This window comes from Serinus canaria, chromosome 4, assembly GCF_022539315.1.
Source record: "Serinus canaria isolate serCan28SL12 chromosome 4, serCan2020, whole genome shotgun sequence".
NCBI classification, from domain to species: domain Eukaryota; kingdom Metazoa; phylum Chordata; class Aves; order Passeriformes; family Fringillidae; genus Serinus; species Serinus canaria.
The window spans coordinates 69503327-69523504 of record NC_066317.1 but is presented as its reverse complement, the minus strand read 5'-3'; the positions used below and the strand labels follow the sequence as shown (position 1 = coordinate 69523504).

Below are 20178 nucleotides of genomic sequence, written 5' to 3'. Positions count from 1 at the left end.
CGGGCCGTAACCGGATCCCCCGGCGGCGGCGGCGCGGGGGTTCCGGCGCGGGGACCGAGCGCGGGGCCGGGGATGAAGGACGGGCCACGGCGCACCCGCTACCACAACCATCCCGGTGGGTCCTGGACCGTGCCCACCACAGGATGGGACACCCAGCTAGGGGGGCGGGGATGGAGGGGAGATCCCCGACAGCCGCCCTGCACAGCCCGGCACCGGCACCACCGTACCGGGGTGACGGAGCGGGGTCAGCACCGGCGAGCTTTGAGCCCTCTGGAGCCGCGTTCCCGGGATCACTCCGATCCGGCACCTGTTCCGCCCGCGGCCGTGGGTCCCGGCCCCACCCCAGGGGGACACCCCCGCCCCCGGGACCCCCCGCCCGCAGCTGTGCCCGTGGCTGCGACGGGAGGATCCAGATGGCGGAATATTGTCCCGGGCTAATTAGGGCGGCGCGGGGCGGGGGGGCCGCAGGGCTCCCCCCTTCCCCCGGCAATCAAAGGGCCGATGGCTTTATTAAGGCTCATTATGTGGGGCGGGGGGCTGGACACGCGGCAGGCAGCCGCGACGGGATCGGGATCGTGATGGGATCGATGTGGGGATCCCCGCACGACTGCGCGGGGCTGAGGGGCTGCGAGACGCCCCCCGGCACGGCGGGGGAATGGGGACAGGGGGGCTGCACAGCCCCACTGGCCACAGAGCACCCCCAGCACCCCATGACTCAGCCCCCATGGGTGCAGCCCACCCGGGGGTCACCGAGTCCCCAGTGCTCCAGGAGTCCCCAAACTCCTGGAGCTGAGGGGACCCTCCTGAGACACCCACAGCAGCCCCCCAAGACAAAGCAGGGAGTCAAGGGGGCTTTTCCACAATTTTATTCCAAAAATAAATTCAAAGAGGGGTATAAGTTATGGGGGTGGGGGGCGGGAGCAGGGCTGCACTGGGGGGGCAGTGCCCACCCCCTGCCCCTACCTCCTCTTGTCCTTGATGCTGTAGTGCAGCAGGAGGGGCGCAGGCTGTGGGGCAAGGGGGGAGTCAGGGCTGGGGGATTCCAGCCAAGGACCCCCCCTTGGGGCAAAGACCCCAGATCCCAACCCAGGGACTGCCCCTGGGGTAGGGACTCCAAACCCCAGCCCAGAGACCCTCCCCAAGACAGGGCCCCCCCATCCCAGCCCATGACCCCAAACCCCAGCCCAGGGAACCCCCCCAGACAGGGACCCCCTCCATCCCACGAACCCCAGCCCAGAAGTTCCCTGGTAAAGGGACCCCAATCCCAGCCCAGGGACTCCCTTGGGCTTGTACCCCAAACTTGGCCAACCCCTTTGGGGACCCCCTATTGCCTGACCCATGCAGGGGCCAGGGACTCCCCAGATCACCACTGCAGCCAGTGACATTAAAGTTCCTCAATCCCCCAACCCCACACTGCCCTGAACCATCCCCAGAGGGTGACCCCACCACCTCCCCACAGGGTGAACCCCAAAATCCGAGGCTGCCATCCCTTACGATGGACGCACACCTTGCCAAACCAGCGTGAGAGCCAGAGCTGCTTCATTGTCATGTGGTCGGGGAGGGGCTCGTTGTCAAACAGGATCTGCACCTGCACAGGGGGGCTGCATCAGGTGGGCCAGGACACCCCTGGGGGGTGGGACCCCCCCCTGGACCCCCACTCACGTGCTGCAGGGACAGTCCCAGCCGGTGGCACAGGACCCTCCGCAGGTGTCGGATCTGTGCCCTCACTGAGCACCTCACGTATTTCTGCTGTGAGGGGCAAAGAGGGTTGGGGGTTGTGGGGGTCTTCAGGGACCCCACAAACCCCTGCCAGGGCCAGGGTGACAGCTGGGGGTCAGGGCTGGGGTCTGCAGGGATCCCCACTCACCTGCAGCATGGCCTTGCTCTTGTCCTTGCTGGAGCTGTGGCAGGAAGAGAAAGGGACATGTGTCCAGGGTCTCACGGGTTGGGGCCATGCCCAGTGTCCCTTGTGTCCCCTCCCCACCCCACCCGGCCTCACCTCAGTTTCTCCAGGCAGAGCGAGACGTGCTCGTCGTAGCGGAAATAGTGGGCACGCGAGTGGTCAAAGGTGCTGTAGGGGAGCCCCATGGGGTCACCCCCCACCGTGTCTGGGGACACAGGTGGCACCGTCAGCCCCCTGTGCCCCCGACACCCCCCCAGCACCATGGCTGGCTGCCCCCCGTGCCCCCCTGTCCCACCGTCACCGCTGGGCTGCGTCACCCGGTCGAGGCCTCGGGACTGGTAGAACTCCCGGATCCGCTTCTCCTCACCTGCAGGGGACAAGTGGCTCAGGGACACACTTGGGCCGAGCTGGCCCTGAGGGCAGTCCCTGGCTGTCCCCTCTCCCTCCCTCCACTGCACCAAGCCCCCACCCCTTTTTTTCTCCCTGTCCATCCCCATTCCTGTCCCTGTCCCCATGCCCCCTGTACTGGACTGCAGGCCATGTCCCCTGAGCCCTTCCATGTCCCCCATACTGTGCTGCAGGCCATGTCTCCTGAGCCCCCCTGTGTCTCCTGTGTCCCCTTACTGTGCTGCAGGCCGGGCACCAGCTTGTAGACGATGTCCTGCATGACCCTGTCCAGTTTGAGGTTGAGCAGTGGCTGCGTCTCGTGGATCTTGGTGTTGCACATGGGGCAGTACTTGCTGGTCTGCAGGTACTTCACGATGCAGCTCTTGCAGACTGGGGACAAGGACAGGTGTTGGAGGGGTGGGACTGCACCCCCACAGCCCCCCCAGGTCCCCCAGGCAGGTGGGGACACTCACAGGTGTGCAGGCACTCGGTGATGGTGGTGGCGTCGATGAAGTACCCGGCGCACAGGAAACACACGATGTGCTCGTTCAGCTCCTTCATCTTCACCTTCACCTCCTCCTGCGGGGGACACATCACTGTCACCTAGAGCATGCCAAGACCACCCCCACCTGTCACCTGGAGACCCCCAAGACCCCTCTCATCCTTCACCTGGAACGCCTTTGCCCAAGGAACTTCTGCCATTTCCTTAATATACTGAGAAATTGGATTTTGGGGAGTTGCACCTCTTGTTTTACTTTAATATGCCACAAAACAGATTCTGAGGGGCTGGACGCCCTCATCTTGCTAAAATATGACAGAAAATGGGATTTTGTAGGGATTGCCCCTGTCGTCCATTATTGCACCAGATAATGGGATTTTGAGAGGCTGGCCTCACTGTCTTACTTTAATATGCCAAAAAATGGGATTTTGGAGGACCACGGCTCCTGTTTTCTCTTATTATGCCAGAAAACAGGACCTGGGGGGGATGTACCTCCTGTCTTCCATTATTACGGCAAAACACGGGATTTTGGGGTGCTGCACCCCGTGTATTGCCTTAACATGCCAGAAAACAGGACTGACCACTCTGTACTCCATTATTACGCTATAAACCGGGATTTGAAGGGGGATGGATACCCTGTTTTGCCTTATTATTGCAGAAAATGGGATTTTGGGGGTCCGGGGACACCCCCAGCCCTGTGCCTGCTCCGATCCTTGGCCACGCCCCCTTCCCCAGGCCCCGCCTTCCCGCACCGCCCCTCGGTCTCACAGCGCCCCCCAGCGGCGCTGCCGCGGCACCTCCCGTCCTCTCCCGAGCTGGCCCCCGGTGTCGCCGCCACCGCCTCCTCCTGGTGCCTCCCGCCCTCCCGGTACGGCCGCTCGCCTCGTTTCGCAGCGGGTCCATCTTGTAGACGGCCTGGAGCTGGTTCCGCAGCCGCATGGCGATGGCCATCGGGCCCCCCTGAGGAGGCGACGCCATCTTAGAGCCGCCTCCGCCTGTGGCCTCGCGCACTTCCGTGTTCGGGGCGGGGCCGCGGCGAGCGGCGGGACTACAACTCCTAGCGTACCCCGCGAGTCTCGAGTCGCGGCGGGCAGCGCAAGCTCGGCCCTGTGCTGATCCTTCCCCACGACCCACGGGGAGAGGCCCGGGATCCCGAGACCCCCCGACCTCGTCCGTGAGGGGACCCGCCGCCAGCCGCCGCCACCGGACCCGCCGTGTTTAGGGGAGGGCGTTCCCGGCGCTGGCCAATAGCGAGAGGGCGCGCTGTTAACGGACAGCAGCGGCCGCCAATCAGAGAGGGCTCTGCGTGCACGTGGTGCTGCGGAACGCCGCCAGAGGGCAGCAGAGCAACGCGGGGGATCGGGAGGGGCGGGAGGGGCAGCGGGAGTGCGGGGGGCACGGGAGGGAACCGGGGGGACCGCGGCCTGAGGGCATCTGAGGGGGTCTGAGGGGATCTCAGGGGGTCTGAGGGGTCTGGAGGCTGCGAGGGGGCACGAAGGGGACGAGGAGTCTGGCTGGGGCGCGGGGTACACGCGGGGGACTCGAAGGGGTGGGTTAGGGAGGTCCGTGAGGTGCGGGAGATCTGGGGGAGCTCAGGGGGTCTGGGAGGATTCGGGAGGGGACACGGGGGTGTCCCGACGGGGACACACCGTGAACGGCGGCGGCGAGGGCAGGGCAGGGCTCAGGGATGCAGCGGCACCGGCAGGGTCGGGGTGTTTGCCCTGGCAGTTCGGGGTACCGGGGCACTTCGGGGTGCTGGGGTGTCGCTGGGGTACCAGCGTACTGACAGTTTGGGGTGTCGCACTGCTGTTGGGGCTGACATTTGGGGTGTCCGGTGCTGGGGTGCTGGCAGGGTTGAAGCGCTGGCAGTTCGGGGTTTCGGGTGCCGAGATGCTGCAGTTTGGGATGCCAGGGTGCTGCAGTTTGGGGTACCCAGGTGCTGACAGTTTGGGGTGCCAGCGGAGCAGCCCGCGGCCCCACCCGGCGCAGCCGGAACCGCGCTAATGAAGGTTTGGCTCAGGGGAAGCAGCGGCCGCGCTAATGCGGAGCCGAGCCAAGATCCCCACGGCCCCTCAGAGCCCCCCACGGCTCCTCACGGACTGTGCCGGACCCCAAACCGGACGGCGGGGAAGGCTGGTCCATGCCAGGGAGTGGGAGCGGGCGGAGGAACGGCGGGACCTCCGAGCAGGGGCTGGCACCCCGCACCCCAGCGTGGAGCTCCTGGCACACAGCCGAGCTGCCGAGTACCGGCTCCGCACGGGCTGCCACGGCCAGGGACTGGGCGGGTTTGGGGCTCCTGGATGCGTCCCGGTCATTGTCATGGTCCTGCTCATGATTTTGGCCCCGGTTCCTGTCCTTGTCCAGGTCCTGGTCCCGGTCCGGGACACTTGCTGCACCCCTCAGCTCCCTCAGAGTGCCCAGTCCAGCCGCGCTGCCCCCGCTGCCCCACCGGAGCGTCTCAGCCTGGCACCTTGCGGCACCGGCCGAGCCCCGGTGACCCCGGTGCCAGCCCCTCGTCCCGGACGGCGCACGGTGTGCGGCCGAGCCCCAGGACCAACATGAGCCCCTCCCGGTGCCGGGGCGCGGGCGGGCAGAGGCTCCGGACCAGCCCCCGCCTCGCCGCCCGCCCAACCCCTGCCCGCGCCTCCGGGGAGGCGAGAGCGCGGCGGGGCCGGTGACCCCCGGCTGGGGAGGGTCCGGTCCCATCTGTACCTGCCAGGAGCCATCCGGGGAGGGGCGGGGGTCACAGCGGGGCCAGCGCGTGGCCCCACGGCGGGGCAGCATCGCTTTCTGCCTCCGCCGTGAGGAGAACCGGCACCGCACCCGGCAACGGCATCGGCATCGCGAGTCCCGGCCGGGCGAGGAGCGGGCTCTGTGGGTGGCTCTGGCGTGGGCCCCGCGGGACCGAGGGCAGAGAGCCCGTCCCGGGGCTGGGGTCCCGGCAGCCGGTACTCCCGGAGCCGCCCCCGCCAGGCGGGCACGCGCGAGGCCGCGGATCCATCTCGCCGTTAATAATTGATGGCGGGAGCCGCCGGGGCTGCGCGGGGCTGCGAGGCCGAGGCTTTTAGCTCAGCCCTGCTCAGATATTCAGCTCCATTTCCGCGGCACGGCCGGGGCGGCTCCTTCTGGGAAGCGCTGCCGGGTGTTTTCCCGGCCGGAGCCCTCGCTGGGGCTGAGCGAGGCTTGGCTGAGGCTGGACACACTCATGGCCGCAGTGGTGCAGGGCAGCAGAGTTAGCTCCCCGCCTCCACCCCCGTCAGGTGAACAGGGACACCCAAGGGAGGCAGGGGGCCCCAGGGCGGACAGAGGTCCCTGTTAGATCAGGCAGGGTGGATAGGGATCCCCCATTAATCCCTCTGAGGTGTGCAGGGGTCCCTATAGGGCAGCGGGGGCTGAGTGTTTATGGACTGAGCTCCTGCCTAATGCACCGAGTACATCTGCAGAATCCAATTAACCTTCGATAACGAGGCGCTGAGCGACGTGGCTGTCAGCGGCCACCAGCCACCGGCCCACTGTGGCCCCCCGACGGGCACCAGCCCTCCAGGACGGACAGCACTGGCACGTGCAGCCCCCAGGCCGGGCAGACCCCCCCAAAAGCCACCGGCTGGTGTCGGACCCTGGGGTGGTGAGAGTGGGGTATCCTGAGGGCATCGGGCGTGGGAGAGGGGACAGGTGTGCCCAGCCACGTGTCCCGTGGCTCTCTCCCACTGACCAGTGGGCTGGAGCTGCCTGTCCTGCAGCCCGAGCGGGGGGTGGGGGCTGTGTGCGCCCCCCACTCCCACAGCTCCCCCTCTGTCCCCTGCTCCGTCCTCACCCCCCACCGAAAGCCCGGGGGCTCTCAGCTCCCGCTCCGCTGGCATCCATCCCCTCTGCAGCCCCCCAGGCCAGACTGTGTCCCCCCAGCCCTCCTGACCCTGCTCCCAGACCACGGAGCTGGGGTCCCCAGAGGGTTTGAGGGGGGTGGCCCGTGCTACACCCCGAGTCTGGAACCGCAGTACCCCTTGTCCCCCTCCCCCGGGGCTGCAGCCTGGCGGTTCCCCGGGGGAGCAGCCCCACAGCAGCCGGGTGTTGGCGTCACCGTGCAGTCGCCCACGCACCCATGTGGCACCCGGCTCCTCCCCGAGGACACCGCGCAGACGCCGAGGGCCACCGTGACGTCCGAGCGGGCGACTCGGCTGTCGGGTCCGCGGGAGCCCGCGGGGACCATCCGCGGCCACGGTGACCCCATCCCAACCCCACAGCGGTCCCATCCCGACTCCATCTCATCCCCATGCCGGCCCCATCCATCCTCATGCCAGCCCTCCCGGCGTACCAGCCGGGTCGGGGTGGGCACCGCGCCCACCGGCTGCTGCCGCCTCACCCCGCGCACCCCGTCCGGGTGCCGGCGCCCGCGGCGGGCGGGCGGCGGGGGGCACCGGGAGTGTTTCATGCGGTTAAGAAGTGTCTGATTGAGGCAGGAGGCGCCAGCAGCTCCCCCGGGAGCCGCAAGCCAAGGACTGGAGGACCAAATGCAGGCTAAAGTAATCCAATCTGGGCTGGTTCATCTAATTAGCCCAGAATTAACCCAGCAGCCAGAGAGGAGCTGACTGTCCCTCCAGTTTGCCAGCGGGTTTGGGGGGAAGCGGGAGGAAGAAGGGGACGTCCAGCGCTAATGAGATTACGGGGGGGAGCGGGCGGGAGCGGGCGCGCGGCAGCCTCTGGCCGGTGGGAGCGTGGGGCCCCGCCAGGTCCCCGTGATGGCCGGGGCACCGAGCCGGCACCGGGGACAGGCAGGGACCCGTACCAGCGACCCCCGCCCCGGCAGCAGCTTCCGAGCCCGCGGCGTCCCCGTGGGGGACGGAAGCACCGGCACGGGTGGCACCGGGGACGCGGCACCACGAAGCCGCGCAGCTGCACCGGCAGTCCCCGGGTCCCGGTGGGGCACGAGGCGAGGAGCTCCGGCAGCTTCGGGCAGCACCTCCGTGATGGGGCGGGCAGGGGCCAGACCCCGCAGACCCCATGTGTGATTCCCTGCTCCCAGGGGCAGAGGGGCGTGGAGGGCGAGGTGCGGAGAGATGCTGGTGCAGCTCTGGCGGTGGCAGGGCCCGGCGCTGCGCTGGCTGAAGGCTGATTCTCTGCTTGGACTGGGAAAATGCCCTTTTTTCTGCAGCATCCCCTCCAGCTGTCACTGCCATCCACGAGAACCGCCAGGCCCAGCCCCTTGGGGTGGGAGGGGGGACACAGAGGACACAGAGGTCCCTGCTGTGGTCGAGAAATGAGGAAGGGTCTGCACTGGCCCACTGGGGGGTTCTGGGTGCAGGGACCCTGCTTGGTCCCTGGGTGGCTCAGGGGACCCTGGAGCAGGCACAGGGACACGGCCTCCTTACAGGTGGCCCAAGGGTCACTGGGAAAGCAGAGCCAGCGGCACAAGGTGGTGACACCTTGGCTAGTGGGGTCCCAGGCAGGGAGACACCCTACACCCACAGCCGGGATGGGAAGGGGCTTAGAACTCCTCGAGCACCCTCGGTTCTTCCCCTCCCTCTCAGGGCAGCCCTGGTCGTGCTGCTGGAGGGTGTAGGGCAGGGGGGGCTGCTCCGGCCGGGGATGTCGCCTGCAGACTCCCTTGGGCGTGGGGCGGGCCCTGGCGCAAGCAGGCGCCGGGAGAGCCCGCATTGCCCCGAGCCCCGTCCCAGCCCCCCAATCCATCTCCCAGCCCGGCAGATTCCAGCCCCTGGGCACGGCAACATCTGCCTCCTGCTCCGGGTTCAATTAACCTGCTGCCGCCTCCTCCCCCGGCACCGGCCATTTCCTCCCACTGCCACTGTCACCGCCACTGCCGCCACTGTCACCGTTGTCACTGCCAGTGCCGCCGCCATGGCTGCACCCCACGGGGTCACAGCGAGTCCCTTTGCCGCAGCAGACCCGGAGTCGGTGGCTCTTTCCAAGTGGAAAAGCCACAGTGGGAACCCCGGGATTTGTCCCGGCACCTGTCGGGCTGCGAGCAGGGAACGCCGGAAAGCCGTGGCGCCTGCAGGGCAGGGTCCCGGTGCTGTGTCCCCCTCCCATTCTGGGCACACGAGGCTCCGTCGGTGCCCCTGGTGTGGAGAGGAGCAGCTCGGCCGTTCCCGGTGCCGGGGTGGGCTGTGGGCATGGCCGAGGGTGGCACAGGCTTGTGCCCGTGCAGCCCCGGTTCCCGCGGCCCCACACCCCGGCAGAGCTGCGGCCGCAGGGACGGGCACCCCACACTGCGGCGAGCCAGGGCCCACCCGGTGCCCCCGGTGCCTGCGGTGCCCCCGGGATGCGAGGTGCCCCGGGGTGTGCAGTGCCCCCGGTGCGGCAGCTGCAGCCCCCGGTGCCGCCGTGATTTACAGGCGCAGGCCCCGGTAATGTCATTTGCCCCAGACCGGTGGCGCCAGGGTGCCCGGGAAGCCGCCTCCGCTTCGCCAGACCCTGTCCCGGGGCCGTGACCCGCTCGGGAGCCGCCAAGAACCCACCCGCGGGGCCGCCGTGTCGCTGTCGCGATAGTCGTCGGAAGACCCGACCCAGCCAGTGCCGCTCTCCGCTGCCGTTACCGCCCGCCGACGGGGCCGGGCTGGGCTCTGTGACCGGGAAAGGCGGGCGGGGAACAGGGGTCCATCCAAGGGAACGGCGGATAGGGAACCGGGGTCTGTCTCCGGGAATGGCGGGGCCAGGGGTGTCGGACTCCAACCCCCGAACGGTCTGGTCCGTGGAAAACGGAGTCCATGATACCGGGAACGGCAGGTCCGGGGGAGTGGGGATTCATGGCCCGGGAACTGAAGGTCGGCGTGGGGTCGGTGCTCCGGGAAAGGCGGTTTCCTGGGAACTGAGACCCCAGCGACCGCCAACGGCGGCTCGAGGAGATTGGGATCCATGTCCCGGGACGTGTCCATGTTCTAGGAACACCGGGTCGGAGCAACCTCTGGGTCCCTGCCCCGGGCGCGTTGGCTCCGGGGGCCGCCAGATCCATTTGCTCCCGTACGGATGGGATCGGCGGGAACCGGGCTTGGTGCGAAGCCTAGGCACGGCAGGCGCCGGTGCGTGCGCCCCGCCATAACGGCACTGGGGCAGGGGCCGCTTGGTGGGCCCCGGGAGAGGCGGCTGGAAGCGCCGACGGAGCTGCGGACGGAGCGGGGACGCGAAAAGCGCCGCGCTGCTGCCCGATGCGACAGCTGCTCCGCTGGACCGGGTAGGCAGTCCGGCGGACGCCCCGGCGGGGGGAACGAGTACGTAGCCGTCGGTGCACGGGGGGCGTTGGGGACCCGACGGGCCCGTCCGCTTGTCCCGGAGCCGGGGCGGGGGCCCGGAGCGGCGGGGGGGGGGGGGGGTCCCGGGGCGGAGGCGGGGCTCCGGGCTGTCAATCACGGGGCGCGGCCGCCAATCAGGGCGCAGGCGGTGGGAGTTCGGCCGGTCCGGATGGAGCGGGGCAGAAAAGCGCGTTCCGCCAGGGCCCGCAGCCCACCCGCGCTCCCGCCCCGGGGCCGCCAGCGGCTGCGAGCCATGCCCCGCACCCTGCCCCGGGCCCGCACCCGCAGCCGGCACCTGCCCCGCACCTTGCTCCGGGCCCGCACCCGCACCGCGCACCGCGTCCTGTCCCGCACCGGGCGCTCCGTGCCCGTCGCCGCCGCCGACCGCCGCCGCCCCCCGGCCATGCCCGCGCCCCGCCGGCTCTGAGCGCGGCCGGGATGGAGCGGGAGGGCGGCGGCCCGGGGCCCCCCGCGCCCCACGAGCCCATCAGCTTCGGCATCGACCAGATCCTGGGCGGCCCCGAGCCCACGGGGCCGCACCGGGCGGCGGCAGAGCCCGACTACGGGCTCTACGGCAGCGGCTACGGCCCCACCGGTCCGCTCGGCTCCTACAACCTCAACATGAGCATGAACGTGAGCGTGAACGTGACCCCCGCGCCCGCCGCGCCGCCCGCCGGAGTCATCCGCGTCCCGGCGCACCGGCCCGCGCCCGCTCCGCCGCCCGCCGCGCCCGCCGCGCCGCCGCCGGGCCCCGCGCTGCCGGGACTCACCTTCCCGTGGATGGAGACCACCCGCCGCATCGCCAAGGACCGGCTCTCAGGTGAGCGGGCGGGACGGCTGCCGGCGGCTACGGGCGGCTATTGACGGCTCCGGGCGCTCACGCGGTACCGGCCGCTTCCTTGGTTCCGTCGAGGCAGCGCGATCCGGCGGGCGCGGCGCGGGTCGGGGCGGACACGGGGATCGGTCGGGGATGGCGGGGACTGTGCGCTCCACAGGTTCCCGCAGTGGCCGGTCCTGGCCCGCCGCCGTCGGAGCCCGCGGGAGCGGCTTGGGATACACGCGGCTACCGGCGGTTCCACCGCGGCACCGGACAGGGTCTGGTGGCTCCGGGTGGAGCCCGGGGGGTCCCAGCGGGCTTCGGTCTCTACTCCGTGTCTGGTTCCTTGCCAGGTTTGGAGGTGCCGGTGGCGACACTGTGCCACCGTAACAGGGAGGCTGAGGGGAGCTGGGGTGCGGGTGGGTGCAGAGTGGGGGCTCCCTTGGAGCAGAGAGTGGGGTGGGGGCTCTGCGGGTGTGAGATGTGATGTGGGGGCTCTGTGGGGACACGGTGCAGGGCGGGGGACCCACCGTGGGACTGAGGACAAAGCCCATCCGTGCACAGAGTGGATGTCCCATGCCTTGTGAACCCCGGAGAACCGGGGCAGTGGTGCAGGGGTACCTGGGGGGTGTCTGGGGATGGGATCCCGGATCTGAACGTTCAGGTGTCGGTGAGAAACACTGAGTGCCAGCGCTGTGACAGAGGCCAGGGCAGCGATACAAGTGTTGAAGAGGCAGCGAGGGGTTGAGGTGCTGCTGGTGTGGCCGGGGCTGAGTGCCGTGCTGGGGTGGGGATGCTGGTTGCTACACCCCAGAAGCAAGAGGGGTGCTGAGGTTGGAGTCCTGGGCACTGGGACCGTGTGTGAGTGCTGGGGACCCCCGGCCTGGCTCAGCTCCACTCCCACCCAAGATGGCGGCACTGCCACGTCCACAGTGTGTGGCCGTGTGCGGGGACAAGGCTGGAGGCCGTGTGGGGCTGGGGGCTGAGTCCCGGCCATGTGGGTGATGGGAGGGTCTGGGGCAGGAGGCTGGGGACTCTGGGGGTCCCACCCGGGCGCCAGCAGAACCGTGGTCGCCTCCCGGCCCACCCCACCATGGCAGCGGTGACGAAGCACCGTCCCCGCGCAGGGATGGCGGGTGACGTCCTCGTCTCCTGCCTGGCGCCAGCGTTGGGTGGATGGGGCAGCCCCTCCCCAGCACGGGGTCTCCCAGCCGCAGCCATCACTCAGCACCTTGGCCTTGGGGTGGGCTGCAGGCAGGAGGCAGCTGGTCCCGGAGAGGGGCCGCCCATGCGGGGAGGGGGCATGGGGGCCTCTGTCCCCCCGGCTGCACGGCTCCACCTGCCTCAGCCGCGCCCGCCCCCGCCGGCGGCCAGGCGGCCTCCTGGGCGTGGGTGGGAGGGAGGGTCTCTGGGTGCCAGGGGGTCCCTGGGGTGCTGTGGGCTGTGCCCCACGTCCCTGTGCCATGGGGGGATGTAGCCCCATGGCCACCCATGGTCCCGGCCATGTGCAGCCCTGCCCACGTGGTGCTGGCCCTGGTGGTGGCTGTGGTGCCATGGCACCACGGGGATGTGGTGCTGTAGGGTCATGGCTTGGCCAAGGCTGCTGCCAGAGCGGGAGGGGTGCAGGCGTTGGGGGCTGAGCCTGTCAAACCTTTACTTTCCTCCATGCTGCTTTGCTGCTCTGATGCTCCCTGAAGCTCTGGCAGCTTCTGGGGCTGGGATGTGGAGTGTTGGCCTCACCAGGGCTGGGTCACACCTCAGCTGGGCAGGGACATCCGCTTCCCTGGCCCCTGGTAGTGGTCAGCACAGGCACTGCTGGCCCATGGAAAAAGACTGTCTGCCTCCCAACAGCTGCTGTGGTCCCGTTCTCTCATGGGCAGGGCTGGGCAGTCCCTGCAGTGCCCCAGAGGCTCCTTGGGGGCTGTGGCAGGGCTCGGTGTGAGGGGAGGGTAGGTTTGTGCAGCCGGGCTCGATGGTCCTGCATCAGTCCTGTGACCGGGCCAGCCCATCCACCCCGACATTCCAGTGCCGACCCCAGGGCTGGGGGAGTGACTGTGCCATGGGCTAGGAAAGGGGACAAGTCCTTCCTCATGCCATGTCTTGAGCTGCCCCCATGTCCCCAAGGTGGGCACAACTCTGGGTGTCCTCCTCCCCTATTCTCCCAGGCAGCACTGGTGGCTCCCTTGGAGCTCCCCATCCCCATGTGCCCCCCTGGCCCTGAGCCCCCTGCCATCCCCCAGCATCCTGTCCTGCTGTGCTTTGCTGGGGTGACCCTGAGCCCCCCCTGACGCCGCTGTCCCCACAGCCGCGCTGTCGCCCTTCGCGGTGACGCGGCGCATCGGGCACCCGTACCAGAACCGCACGCCGCCCAAGCGCAAGAAGCCGCGCACGTCCTTCTCCCGGGTGCAGATCTGCGAGCTGGAGAAGCGCTTCCACCGCCAGAAGTACCTGGCCTCGGCCGAGCGTGCCACCCTGGCCAAGGCCCTCAAGATGACGGACGCCCAGGTCAAGACCTGGTTCCAGAACCGCCGCACCAAGTGGAGGTAACAGGGACAGCTGCCACAACCGTGATGCTCACACCCCTCTGGCAGCCCAACCCCTGCATCCTTCAGACACCCCAGTATATCCCGCTGGCAGACACCCCAATATCCCCATGACAGCCATCCCAATATAGATCCCTCTGACAGCCACCCCAGTATATCCCTCTGGCAGACACCCCAATATCCCTCTGACAGCCACCCAATATCCCTGTGGCAGACACCCCAATATCCCTGTGGCAGACACCCCAATATATCTGTATGACCCCAATATCCCTCTGGCAGCCCCAAACCCCACATCCCTCCAGCAGCAAGCCCTGTGGTTGGGACTGGGATGAACTGGGGATGGATGGCACGGGCTGCCACCACCATGGCCTCCCCTGTGGCCTCCTGGGCGAGCTCTGGTGGTGCTGTGGCACGTGTCACGTGGCAGTAATAAGGGGACAAGGGACAGTGCTGTGGGACAGTGACCCGCTGGCACGTGGCAGTGCCAGCTGCAGCCGGTGCCGACTGTGGGTGTGTGTGTGCGCAGGCGTCAGACGGCGGAGGAGCGCGAGGCCGAGCGGCAGCAGGCCAACCGGCTGATGCTGCACCTGCAGCAGGAGGCTTTCCAGAAGAGCCTGGCGCAGCCGCTGCCGCAGGACCCGCTCTGCATGCACAACTCCTCGCTCTACGCCCTGCAGAACCTCCAGCCCTGGGCCGAGGACAACAAGGTGACGTCGGTCTCTGGGGTGGCCTCTGTGGTGTGAGGGCTCCAGGTGCTGTTGATGTGCCAGGAGGTGGCACTGGGAGCCCGGTGGGCTCTGAGCCTGGACCGTGGCAGGGAAGGGGCTGCAGCTTCCTGAGAGCCCCGCACTGGCATCCCCCTCCCTGCCATGGAGAGCCCCCCAGGAGCACCCAGGAGTGAGGCTGTGCCCCTGCGGTTGGACTCAAAGCTTCACCAAACCCCACCTGGAGCACTGCTGTGGACCCCCAGGAGCCCAAGGCTGGGCCCCCATGCCCTATGGACCTCTGCAGCGCCCTACCTGACCCCCAGGTGCCCAGGGCTGAGCCCCTGCACCCCACAGATGTCTGTGGCCCTCTGCTTACACCCGTGGGAGCCAAGGGCTGGGCCTCTACACCCTATGGACACCTGCAGCTCCCTGCCTGGAACCCTGGGAGCCAAGGGATGGGCCCCCATACCTGGCAGAGTACTGCAGCTCCCCCACCAGCAGCTCCATGGGCCCCACAGCCTCCAGCCCACCTGCAGCAGGGCGTGGAGCTCCCATTCCTGGTGCTGGAAGCCCCCCAGCCTGGCAGCGGGGTCTGCACCACCTGCACCACTTGCCTTATCCCGGTCGGAGTTTGTTACCTCCGCCTTCCATCTGTGCACGAAGGACTTGGCCACACCGGCCCCACCCCGTGGTGGGACAGACTGACAGTCTGGGCCCCCGGCCCTCCCCCCACTGGTCTGTCAGCTCCCTGGGCCTGGACATGCCCGTGCAGCCCCCCGCCATGGGCCCGGGGTGCCCCCCATGCTGACGGATTGTCCCAGTCCCTGACTGCCCCCGCGAGTCACCTCCCACAGACTGAGCCTGGGTGTGACCCACAGGACTCTCGTGGAGTGCAGAGGGGCTGAATCCCTCCTTCTTCTGGCAAATCTCTGCACCCCCTCCCCAGTGACCCCCTAAGTGGGGGTTCCTCCCTCCAGGACCATCCAGCCCAACTCCAGCCTTTGTTGATGATGATGGAGGGGATGAAGGGCGTGGCGGGGGGGGGGGGGGGGACGACAACGGTGACCTTGACCCTGAACTCAACCTTGCATCCCACCCGCCGCCCCCCGCGATGCCGCAGCCCCTCACCCCACTTTTGGGGGACAGGCTTCTGCGGGCTCCCCCTCTCCGTTGCTGTCGGGAGGAGTCGGACACCCGGTACCGGCGGGATTGGCTGCGGTTCCGTGACGCGGAGGGGTGGAACCGCATTACCACCGGGATGAGCGCGGCCGAGGGCCGGCCCCGGTGCCGGTGGGGCGGCGGCGGCGAGGCGGTGCTCCGTGCCCGTGCTGAGGCCGCCGGTTACCGGAGGCTGCTGCGAGCCCGAGCCGCCGAGGTGGAGGCGTTGCGGGGGGCGGTGGGCGCGTTACACCGGCAGCTGGAGGGGCTGCGGGACCGGCGGAGCGGGGAGCTGGCCAAGTACCAGGTGCGGGATGGAGGGGGGCGGGGGGCGCCTGGGGGGCTGGGAGGGAGCGGGGGTGGGGGCTGGGATGGGAGGAGGGGGGGTGGATGTTTGGGGGGGGGGGCGGTGCTGGAGCTGGATGCCCGGAGGGATGGGGAGAAGGGGGGGTGGGGATGGGGAGGGGCGGGGGTCAGGGGTCCGGATAGAGGAGGGGGGCCCCAGGAGGGATGGGGGAGTTCAGGCGGGACCGGGAGCTGGGGTTTGTGTGGGTCGGGCCGCCGGGTGTCCCTGTGGGTGGGTGTCGAGGAGGGGTTGGGGATCCCGTGGATCCATGTGGGGTGGGGTCCGTGTAGGGCGGGGGTCTGTCCGGGGATCCGTGCGGGGGGCGATGCGGAGCTCCAGGGGCCGGGTCAGGAGTGCCGGGAGTCCGTGTAGGTGGGGTTCGGGCCGGGGGTGGGGGTCCGTGCGGATCGGGGGTCTGGGCGGGGTCCCTGTGGGGCCAGAGGTCACTGTGAGCGGGGGTCCGGCCGGGGATCCCGGGGGTCGCCCCGCGGCCCCGGCGCTACTGACGGCCCGACTCAGGAGCGGGTGGCGGAGCTGGAGCGGGAGATCGGGGCGGCGGAGGCGGAGATGGCCCGGTGCCTGCGGGAGTACCCGGCACTGCTGCGGCTGCGGATGGCGCTGGAGGCGGAGATCGCCGCGTACCGGTACGCGAGGGGGGCGCGGGGGGCACGGGGGGCGAGGGGCTTAGCCCGGCCCTTCTTTTCCAGGGAGATGCTGGAGAGCGAGGAGCTCCGCCTGGGCGGCTTGGCCCCGCCGTGAGCGGACCCTCGGAGCCCCGGTCCCACCACCGGACCCCGGCCCTGCCGTTACCACCGGACCAACGGTCCCGGGACCGGATCCTCAGCCCCACCACCGGACCCCGGTTCCTCCGCCGGACCCCAGACCCCCGATTCCTGCACCCCGGGCCACGGTTCCCTGGGACCCTCGGGACCTCTCTGGACTCACGGAGCCCCGGTCCTTCTGTCCCCCCATTCCACGGGTCCCCCGGATTTGTGCCCGCCTGCCCCGGGAGCCCCGGGAGGGCAGCGCCCGTGGGGACACGCACTCACCAGCCTCTCCGGGGAGGGGGTCCCGGCCCAGACCCGTGTGGAAGCACCTCAATAAAGCCCCGTGGCATCTCTCGGAGTCGGCCCGGCTGGAGGGGGGTGGGCAGCACCCCCGGCTGTGCTCCAGGGCTCTGTGGTGGGGCGGGGGCATGGGGGGCTCCGTGGGCTCAGGGAAGGGTGTGGGTTCCCTCCTGCCTGGTGCAGCCCCTCACCCCCGAGCTGGGCACGGCACGGGGACACTGAGGGGGCGCATTGTGAGGCCACAGCTTCGGTAGGAACTGAGCCCCCCCAGTGGTGATGGGTGGCCCCTGACGCCCCCCCTACTGTCAGAGGCACTTTGGGGTCAGGATGGGATCCTGCTCCCCGAGATGTGGGGTCGGGGTGCTGCTCCTATGCCTGGGGACGTCCCACTGCAGTTCCCAGAAAGGAGGCAGAGCTGGGAGGGTTTTTGAGGGTTGGGGGAGTTCAGGGAACTGAACTGGGCAGGGTGTGGGGACCCTCTACCCCACCTGTCCCTGAGCTGGGCTGGAGCATGGGTGGACCCTGTCCCAGCCATGCAGATGGACTCCAGGGCTGAGTCTTGTGCTGTGGGGGCCCAGCACCTCCCTTCCCATAGACACCGAGCAGGGTTTGTGGTGGCAAAGAATTTTAATAAGGGGCAAAATCGTTTTCCAAGGTGTAAAGGGATGGGGGATTCTGGGAAAGGGAGGTCTCCGATTGTGGGGTCAGCACCCTCCAAGCAACTGTTATTGGGGTGCATCGAGGCCCATCCAGGCGCTCCAGGGGCTCCAGGCCGGGGGGGTGTAGGGGTCCCGGCAGCTGATTCGCACCCGTCCCGCTCCCGCCAGCACCGGCGTCTCCTCCGCACCCTCCACGAACTGCTCAACCTGCAAAGGGGCAGGGCATGGTCTAGGGAGATCCTCGGGGAGGGGGACACAACACCCCCTGGTCCCGGAAGCGCTGGGGGGAGCAGGGGTGACAATTCATCACCCCAAGAAGGGAAGCAGAAGAGAAGAGTGAGGAGGGGCCGTGGCTGAGCATCTTCCCAGGCACAGCGAGGAATCAGGGATGAGGCAGGGTTGGCACAGGGCAGGGTGGGCACGGGCAGCAGCCTGTGCAGGGTCCCCCTGGGCGGAGACCCTCCCCCCGTTACCTGGGTGCCGTTGTGGAGCTCGTACTGTAGATGGTAGAGCAGTGCAAAGTAGGACTTGGGGAGCGGCCAGGAGGCCGGGGGGGCCCAGGCCAGGTGGAGCTGCTCCCCCCGCTGCTGCAGGATCAGCTCCTGGGGCGGATCAGGACGCACTGTGGACAGAGGGGGCTCAGAACAGGGGCTGAGACCCTCTCCCCGGAGCCTCGAGTGCCTCTTGGCCGCCCCCACCCTGCTGCTCCTGCCCTGAGCTCACCAATGTCGCGGAGGAAGAAATGCCTGGAGAAGCTGAGGTAGGAGGTGTCCGAGAGACCCTCCAGGTGGAGCTGGAGCGGGCGCAGCTCCTCCCCGAAGGGGCAGAACAGGGGATCTGCCAGGCTGGCGTTGAACCGGCCGTGGTCACCGGCCACGGGCACCCACGGCCCCACGGAGCCATCGCTGTGGGGAGGGAGGTGTGAGCAGCTCTAAGGGCAGGGTGCCCGTGGTGCTTCTGTGGATTTGGGGGGTCCCGGTGCACCCACCTGCGGATGAGGCGGGCACGGAAGACGGCAGAGGGGGGCCCGGGCCAGGAGCAGTGGAAGGAGCCGTTGTAGGACTCAGCCTGGCAGGACACGTTGATCTCCTCCTCGCCTGAGGGGTTGAGGGGTGGCTGGTCAGGGGCTGCATGAGGCCAGGAGTGGTGCCCCCTCCCTGCAAGGGGCTCCCCCCGGCCCCACAGCCCTCATGCCCACCGGCTGGGCACGAGAATCTCCTGGTCCTCAGCCCTCCACCCCCTGCCATCACCCCCAGCCATGCCCCTCCTTACAGGTGCTGCTGACCACCACGTAGGTGGTGTCCAGCAGGACAGGGCCAGTCCAGCAGCTGTAGTTGCCCGTGGCTGGCAGGTCCAAGCCAAGAATGGTGAGCTTCTGGCCCTCAGGCACCAGCTCGGCCATGGGATCCTCCTCCCCGTTCAGTGTCCAGGAGATGTGCTGCTCTGAAGTGTCACATCGCACCACCACGTCCTGGTTGAGCTTCCCCACCTGGACTGGAGGTGAGAGGCAGAGCCAGCGGTCATGATTGTCCCCCAAACTACCATGGGGGGTGGCCTCACAACCTCCCTGTCCCGTGGTCCTCACCCTGCTCCTGCACTCCACATCCATCCATCCACTCCCTCACCCCACACAACCCTCATTCCCTCATTCCCATCCTCTAATCTCCCGGCAGAGCTGTCCCAGCCCATATCAGAAGGATGTGGGTTTGGGATGTCCCCCACTCCCTCTGCTTCCTCTGCAGTCCCTGCAGCTGCCCCAGCCAAGTCCCCCCTCCAAGGCCTCCCTTGTGCTCTGGGAGCAGCACTCACACTTTGGGGGGAAGGCAGTCAGGGCTTCTGCAGGCACCAGGAACAGCAGCAGTCCCAACAGCACCAGCATCTGGGAAGGGAAAGGGCAGGGAAGGGCAGCCCCAGCTGGACATAACCCAGGAGAGAGCCAGCCAGGGCAGAGCCAGCCCTGGGAGCAGCACCCCCAAAGCAGGGTCCCCCCAAACCCCCCCAGTCTGTGCCTACCTCTGCGTTATCTCTGGTGGGCTCGGCAGAGCCGGGGGCTGCGCTCTTATACTGAGCTGGACTGCGTGGGGCTGTCCCAAGGTGCAGTCACAGCAGCATCACACTTCTCAGAACTGGAGGATGGGACCCATGCTCAGCCCCCTGCCTCCCACCCACACCACTGCTGGTACTTCCCAGGGGGGCAGGGGGCACCAGACACCCCCTGCCCTGCCCTGCTCCCGAATGCCAGAGGATGGGTCCCCCTGGGAACAGCCAGGCAAGGGGCAGCACTGGGATGGTGTTGGGGTTTTGGGTGGTCCCTGCTCTCTCAGAGGGGTCCTGAGCCCCTGCAGCACCTGAGGGTCTGCACATCATCACCGTGTGCTGCACAGAACCCCCACAGTGCCCTGCTGTGGGGTGGGGGGTCCCGTGGGGTCTATCAGCACCTGTGCCAGGGGTCTGGAGAGGGACAGCTCAGGGCTGGGCCCCTCTGGGTGGGTTGAGGAGAGGGGAGGGTTGCCACAGAGGCTCAGGGTGATGCCTCCAGCCTGGCACAGGTTGGCACATCCCTTCCCTCCCCTCCTCGGGCCACTGCGTGTCCCATGGGATGCTGTGCAGAGATGAGGACGTGGGGACAGAGATCATCAGGGTCACCAGCTGCCCCTTTGCCACCCCACTGATGCCAGCCCGTGTGAAGGGCAGACCCACCCTGGGGAGGGCAGCGCTGCACCCTTTCACGTACTTTCTGGAGTTCCTAGAAAGCAAAGGGGGAACTGGGGCTGTGGGAGGCTGGGAGAGCCCAGCTCTCACCTTTTGAAGCACTGTGGCCGGGACAGGGCAGTGGGACCTCCAAGGC

General features: G+C 68.6%; 4 protein-coding genes across 6 annotated transcripts; 2 read left to right on the top strand and 2 right to left on the bottom strand.

The window, feature by feature from the left end:
• Window positions 1–856: 856 nt before the first annotated feature.
• PCGF1 (polycomb group ring finger 1) lies at window positions 857–4028 on the bottom strand. Of its 3 annotated transcripts, none has more exons than XM_009098125.4 (9): window positions 3672–4028; window positions 2764–2869; window positions 2528–2680; window positions 2199–2270; window positions 2000–2108; window positions 1868–1901; window positions 1663–1749; window positions 1508–1588; window positions 857–1007 (listed from the first exon to the last, which is right to left on the bottom strand). In XM_009098125.4, the coding sequence occupies exons 1-9, from the start codon at window positions 3765–3767 to the stop codon at window positions 960–962; spliced, it is 786 nt and encodes a 261-aa protein (XP_009096373.1). In that variant the 5' UTR covers window positions 3768–4028; the 3' UTR covers window positions 857–959. The 3 variants fall into 3 exon arrangements, with proteins under 3 accessions (XP_009096373.1, XP_050830058.1, XP_050830059.1); XM_050974101.1 differs by having other exon boundaries at window positions 1663–1746; XM_050974102.1 differs by having other exon boundaries at window positions 3587–3712.
• A 6443-nt stretch (window positions 4029–10471) lies between these two features.
• On the top strand, window positions 10472–15120 carry TLX2 (T cell leukemia homeobox 2). The gene is made up of 3 exons (XM_030239241.2): window positions 10472–10853; window positions 13156–13393; window positions 13920–15120. Exons 1-3 carry the CDS (start codon window positions 10472–10474, stop codon window positions 14134–14136), a joined length of 837 nt encoding a protein of 278 aa, XP_030095101.1. The 3' UTR covers window positions 14137–15120.
• A 91-nt stretch (window positions 15121–15211) lies between these two features.
• LOC115485319 (alpha-internexin-like) lies at window positions 15212–16725 on the top strand. The gene is made up of 3 exons (XM_030239037.2): window positions 15212–15565; window positions 16124–16248; window positions 16312–16725. Exons 1-3 carry the CDS (start codon window positions 15212–15214, stop codon window positions 16361–16363), a joined length of 531 nt encoding a protein of 176 aa, XP_030094897.2. The 3' UTR covers window positions 16364–16725.
• Window positions 16726–17307: 582 nt separating this feature from the next.
• LOC103823110 (interleukin-12 subunit beta-like) lies at window positions 17308–19215 on the bottom strand. The gene is made up of 6 exons (XM_009098147.4): window positions 19140–19215; window positions 18603–18824; window positions 18319–18427; window positions 18054–18235; window positions 17804–17952; window positions 17308–17537 (listed from the first exon to the last, which is right to left on the bottom strand). The coding sequence occupies exons 1-6, from the start codon at window positions 19207–19209 to the stop codon at window positions 17397–17399; spliced, it is 873 nt and encodes a 290-aa protein (XP_009096395.3). The 5' UTR covers window positions 19210–19215; the 3' UTR covers window positions 17308–17396.
• Between the last annotated feature and the right edge of the window lie 963 nt (window positions 19216–20178).